At 57.2% G+C, this 6348-nt stretch overlaps 1 protein-coding gene across 12 annotated transcripts in view; it reads left to right on the top strand.

Moving 5' to 3' along the window:
- The window catches only part of ARHGEF10L (Rho guanine nucleotide exchange factor 10 like), a 28149-nt gene extending 23130 nt beyond the window's left edge, over positions 1 to 5019 (top strand). For all 12 annotated transcript variants that reach the window (XM_074609480.1, XM_074609477.1, XM_074609478.1 and 9 more), the window contains 3 exons: positions 304 to 478; positions 4080 to 4202; positions 4317 to 5019. In XM_074609480.1, the coding sequence (XP_074465581.1) occupies positions 304 to 478; positions 4080 to 4202; positions 4317 to 4801 (783 nt within the window). In that variant the 3' untranslated portion in view covers positions 4802 to 5019. The remainder of the gene's footprint in view (positions 1 to 303; positions 479 to 4079; positions 4203 to 4316) is intronic.
- The last annotated feature ends 1329 nt before the right edge of the window (positions 5020 to 6348 follow it).

Below are 6348 nucleotides of genomic sequence, written 5' to 3' on the forward strand. Positions count from 1 at the left end.
GCAAGCGAGTCTTTTTAAAGAAGAAAAACCAAAACCCTGGAGGAGGAGTGGGAAAAGCTGTGTCGTCATCCAAAAAAAACAAACAAAAAAACCAAAAAACCAAAGCCCCAAGGACGGTTTGGTGCTGGGCTGGTTTCGGTGTCCTCTGTCCAAGCCGGAGCTGGCGAGGAGGGATGGGGACCTCAAGGTCACCCCGGTCCCGTCCCCGTGGAGCTTTGCATCTCCTGGAGAGAGCTCGAGATCGCGGCAATTTTAGGCAGGAACCCTTTTGATTTCCTTTCTGCCATTTCCCCCTGCCGGCAGCAAACCTTCGAGGCCCACCCGGACGCGGAGGCCAGCGTCACGCACATGATCAAGGCTGGCAGCGGGGTCTGGATGGCCTTTTCCTCTGGCTCCTCCATCCGCCTCTTCCACACCGAGACGCTGGAGCATCTGCAGGAGATCAACATCGCCACCAGGACCACCTTCGTCCTGCCGGGTGAGCTCCTCTTTCCTCTTGGCTCTTAATTGCAATTAACGGGCAGGTTGGGGCATCGCCCCGCGGACGCGTCGCGTTATGGCTGTGCTGATTTGCGGAGAAACTGCGGCAGGAATTTACCTGGTGAGAGGCGTAAAGGTTTCAGCTTGGACCGCTGGGGTCTCTCCTCCTTGACTGTGGAGCCTGGAGCTGGTGGCGTCTTTGCACCCGTGCGTGCATCCACGCAGCCCATCTTATCCCTGCACCCCATCCTCGCACGAGCGTGTGCGTCCGTGCACCCCATCTTCATACCCGTGCATCCTTGCACCCTGTCTTCATACCCGTGCATCCTTGCACCCCGTCTTTTGCGCTCGTGGGCATCCTTGCCTGCGTCCGTGCACCCCATCCTTGTGCTGTGGGTGCATCCCTGCACCCCATCCTTGCGCACAGCTTCACCCCCGTGCGTGCATCCGTGCATCTCGTCTGTCTGCCTGTGCTCCCCTGTGCACTCCTTCTCCTTGCACCCCATCCTCGCACATGTGGGTGCATCCTTGCACCCCATCTTTGCACCCCATCTTTTGCACTTGCGGCCATCCTCGCCTGCATCCACGCATCCCATCTTTGCACCGTGGGTGCATCCTTGCACCCATCCTCATCCCCATGGGAGCATCCCATCTTTATACCTGCGCTCCTGCGTGTGCACCTTATCCCTGCAGCCCATCCTTGCACTGTGGGTGCATCCACGCCCCCCATCTTTGCACCTCTGCATCCTTGCAGCCCATCTTTGGCACTTGTGGGCATCCTTGCCTGCATCCTTGCGCGGTGGGTGCATCCCTGCACCCATCTCCATCCCCATGGGAGCATCCTTGCATCCCGCCTTTACACCTGTGCTCCTGTGTGTGCACCTCTGCATCCTCGCACCCCATCTTTGCACCTCTGCATCCTCGCACCCCATCTTTCGCGCTCGTGGGCGTCCTTGCCTGCATCCACGCACGCTGTCTTTGCACTGGGGGTGCATCCTTGCCTGCATCCCTGCACCCATCTTCATTCCTATATAGGCATCCTTGCACCCCACCTTTGGCACTTGTGGGCATCCTCGCGTGCATCCGCGCACCCCGTCTTTGCACTGTGGGTGCATCCCCGCACCCATCTTCATCCCCACGCGAGCATCCATGCATCCTATCTTTGCTCCCATGCGTGCACCTTATCCCTAACCCCCCATCCTCGCACATGTGGGTGCATCCTTGCACCCCGTCTTCATACCCGTGCATCCTTGTACCCCATCTTCTGCGCTTGTGGGCATCCCTGCCTGCACCCACACACCCCGTCTTTGCACTGAGTGCGCATCCTTCCGCTCCATCCTTGCACCCGTCTTCATCCCCGTGCGTGCATCCGTGCATCCCATCTTTGCTCCCGTGCTCCCATGCATGCACCTTATCCCTGCACCCCATCTTTGCACCTGTGTGTGCATCCTTGTACCCCATCTTTTGCGCTTGTGGGCATCCTTGCCTGCACCCATGCCCCCCATCCTTGCACTTTGCACCTCTGCATCCCTGGGGTGGGTGCATCCCTGCGCCCATCTTCATCCCCACGCGTGCATCCATGCATCCCGTATGTGCCCCTGTGCTCCCGTGCATGCACCTTATTCCTGCACCCCATCTCTGCACATGTGTGTGCATCTGTGCACCCCATCTTTTGTGCCTGTGGGCACCCTTACCTGCATCCATGCACCCCGTCTTTGCATCTCTGCACCCCTTCTTCACACCCGTCTTCATCCCCATGCGTGCGTCCATGCGTCCCGTCTTTGCACCCATGCTCCCATGCGGACACCTTATTCCTGTGTCCCATCTTTGCACATGTGGTCGCATCCTCGCACCCATCTTCATCCCCGTGCACCCATCCATGCGTCCCATACTTGCACCCGTGCTCCTCATCCCTGCACCCCATCTTTTGCACTTGCGTGTGCATCCACGCACCCCCATCTTTGCACTGTGGGTGCACCCATCTTCATCCTCAGGCATGCATCCGTGCATCCCATATGTGCCCCTGTGCTCCCATGTGTGCGCCTTACCCCTGCACCCCATCTCTGCACGTGTGTGTGCATCCACGCACCCCATCCTTGCATCTTCCTCCCCCTGGGAGCATCCATGCGTCCCATCTTTTCATCTGCGCTCCTGTGTGTGAACCTTACCCCTGCACCCCGTCCTTGTACATGTGTGCGCATCCTCGGCCCCTGTCCTCATCCCTGCGCCCGCATCCTCATCCCTGCGCCCGCATCCTCGCCCCCCATCCTCATCCCTGCGCCCGTATCCTGGCCCCCGTCCTCATCCTCGCCCCGCATCCTCATCCCTGCGCCTGCATCCTCGCCCCGCATCCTCATCCCTGCGCCCGTATCCTTGGCCCCCGTCCTCATCCTCGCCCCGCATCCTCATCCCTGCGCCCGCATCCTCGCCCCCCATCCTCATCCCTGCGCCCGCATCCTCGCCCCGCATCCTCATCCCTGCGCCCGCATCCTCGCCCCCCGTCCTCATCCCTGCGCCCGCATCCTCGCCCCCCATCCTCATCCCTGCGCCCGCATCCTCGCCCCCCATCCTCATCCCTGCGCCCGCATCCTCGCCCCCCATCCTCATCCCTGCGCCCGCATCCTCGCCCCCCATCCTCATCCCTGCGCCTGCATCCTCGCCCCCCATCCTCATCCCTGCCCTGCATCCTCGCCCCCCATCCTCATCCCTGCGCCTGCATCCTCGCCCCCCATCCTCATCCCTGCCCTGCATCCTCGCCCCCCATCCTCATCCCTGCGCCCGTATCCTTGGCCCCCGTCCTCATCCTCGCCCCGCATCCTCATCCCTGCGCCTGCATCCTCGCCCCGCATCCTCATCCCTGAGCCTGCGTCCTCGCCCCCCATCCGTGCATCCCTGCACCCACCCCACTGCCCCGAGCACCCCATTTTCCCATCCAGTCTCCCAACCGCATCCACCTATCCAGCTCTCACCCCCCCCAGGCTCGCAAGGTTGTGTCCCGCCTTGTTCCAGCTACCGAGCGACATAATTGCGTAATTAGTTATAAGCAAGATACTCGCGTTAAGTCGCCTTTTTTTTGGTGGTTTTTTTTTTTTTTTAGGGCATGTTAAAATATTTATCACTTCCTCTTCTTCCCGGGCGAGTGAGCGTTGGGTATTAATGCGTTTTTGAACTCGCGCTCCCTCATCCTTTTTAACTCGACAGGTCATTAATAAAGTCCTCCCGGAGAAACCGGAGTTGCATCTCCGCAGATCTATTGCTTCGCTGAGTCCGACGCCGTGCAGCGCTAAGTCCCGGCGATAAAATATTCATTTGCCATTAGAAGCCTCACTTTTTTTTCTTCCCCCCCCCCCGCCCGCCGCCTTCTTTTTATTTATTTATATTTGTAGCGCTCTCCCGGCACGGAGACCTTTGTTGCAAAGATGCCGCTTGCTTTTTGGGGAAGGGAGGGAGGGGGCACTTGTTCGTCATGGAAAAATATCCCCTGGGGATGGGTTATCGGGGAAGATGCTGCTGTGAAATCATCCCTCACCCTCTTTTTTTTTTTTTTTTTTTTTTTTTTTTTTTTTTAATTTATTTCCACTTCCCCCCTCTTCTTGTAGGTCAAAAACACGTCCGCGTCACCAGCCTCCTCATCTGCCAGGGTTCGCTCTGGGTGGGCACCGACCAGGGCATCATCGTGCTGCTGCCCGTGCCCCGCTTGGAGGGCATCCCCAAAATCACCGGTCAGCACCCAAAAAAACCAAAATCCCCACCCTATGTGGACGCAACCTTAGGTTTGGGCTTTTTTTTTTTCTTTTTTAACAAAACCCCTCTGTTTTATTTTTTTTTTTCGGCAGGAAAAGGCATGGTGTCCCTCAACGGGCACGGCGGCCCCGTGGAGTTTTTGGCGGTGGCTTTGAGCACCCTGGCCCCCGACGTGCTAAAAGGCGACCAGGAGGAGGAAGAAGAGGGTGAAGAAGAGAAACCGGCGGAGCTGGATGGCCCCCCGCCTCGAGAAATGAGAAAAAAAGGGATTTTATTACAATATCGTCTCCGATCCACCTCTCACCTGCCCGGGCAGCTGCTGTCGGTGCGGGACGCGCCGGCGGGTGGGACGCCGGCGCACACCGAGGAGGACGGTTCCATCTACGAGATGGCCGACGACCCCGACGTCTGGGTGCGGAGCCGCCCTTGCGCCCGCGACTCCCCCCGCAAGGAGATTTCTTCGGTGGCCATCGTTTCGGGGGGTCGGGGCTACCGTAACTTCAACGCCGAGTCGCCGCGCCGGGGCGGCGATGCCGACAGCACCCTGCTCATCTGGCAGGTCCCACTGATGCTATAGCACACCGGGACCCGCCCCCCCGTCACCCGCCGCCTCCATCCACCCGGCACCTACCTCAAAAAAAAACAAAAAAAAACCCCCAAAAAAAAACAACCAACAACAAAAAAAACACAAAAACCCACCCAAAAGCTGCCGGGGGTGGTCCCACCCTTTATTTTTATTTTTTTTTTTTCTAAGGAAGAAAAAAAAAAAAGCGGAAAAATGGGCTTCCCCCCCCCCCCCCCCCCCCCCCCCCCCCAAAAAAAAAACTCAAAACAAAACCAAACCAGCTTTGGCCGTGGGGAGAGGGGGGAGTTTTTAACGGTGGGAACGGCGACCTCCCTGCGGGCTTTGGAGGTGCCGGCTCTTCCGAAGGCGTCCGTGTGTCTGCGTGTGAATATCTATATATATATATAAATATATATATATATAAATATGATGTATATTATTACCTGTATAAAGAAGGAATCTGTATATATTGGGGCACTTGGAGAAGCAGAAATAGCTGGGGTGGGGGGGGGACGCTCAGCGGGTGCCGGCTGCGCTGAAACTTGGGGGGGGGGGGTGGTGGTGAGAGGGGGGAATTTTTTTGCTGAAATAGCTGTTTTTTGACTGTGAAGGGAGGGTTATTTGGTACCGAAATCCCCTGGTTTTGGGAGCTTGAGTACGTGCGGTTTCTGGAGGAGAGGAAATCCGGGGAGCGCGGAAATAAATCCGATGGGAATCAGCCCGTTTTCCTTGCGGTGTTTCGGAACCCGGCTCGGCTTTGGGGGTGCACAAATGTTTTCTCTCCCTTGCTTCAAGCGGCAGCACCCCCGAGGGGTTAATATCCACACGCTCAAAAATCGATAGGAAGCCCCAAAACGCGCTTTCCTCCCCCCGCCACCCCCAAGAAATGGTGCGGGATGGAGGGAAAAGGGGCAGGAGGATGTACCCCGACGCCTGCATCTCCGGTACCCGCAGCTCTCTCCATCCTCAGCGGAGAAACCCGGGGCCGGGGGAGGTGGAAACTTGTCCGAGGACTAAATCAATTTATAATGCGATCCTCTAACCGCCTTCCATTTGATTTTTCATTTGTAGCATGACAATTATCAGATTGATATTCCCGACCGCTCAACCTTGAAATGGGACGGCGCAGCTCCCGCTGCCGGCGAGCAAAGATTATCCGCCTTGCGCCGATTTCTGAATATTTTTTTTTTTTCCTAATTAGCCATCAAATGTGCTTTGCTGGTTTTTCTTTCTTCGCCCTTAAAGTCTTTTTTTTTTTTTCTTTCTTTCTTTTTTTCTTTCTTCTTCTTTCTGATTAAGTTTTCTCCCCGTCACGGAACAGCACGAAGAAGGTGGCGAAGTCTCCGGAGCAACCACGCAACATCCGCAGCCAAAGGACCGCGAGCATCCTCAGGAGCATCAGCGATGCCCGGGGGAAGGGTGTCGAGGCGTCCCGTGGCTTTTTCCCACCCGTTTTTTTTTTTCCTATTTTTCCTTTGCAATTTTGCCACCTTTGGGGTCGGCGGGCGGGAAAGAAGCTGCTTCTCGAGGGGTATCACCCCATGGCATGGTAGGGAGTC

The sequence above is a fragment of the Larus michahellis genome, chromosome 16, assembly GCF_964199755.1.
Source record: "Larus michahellis chromosome 16, bLarMic1.1, whole genome shotgun sequence".
NCBI classification, from domain to species: Eukaryota; Metazoa; Chordata; class Aves; order Charadriiformes; family Laridae; genus Larus; species Larus michahellis.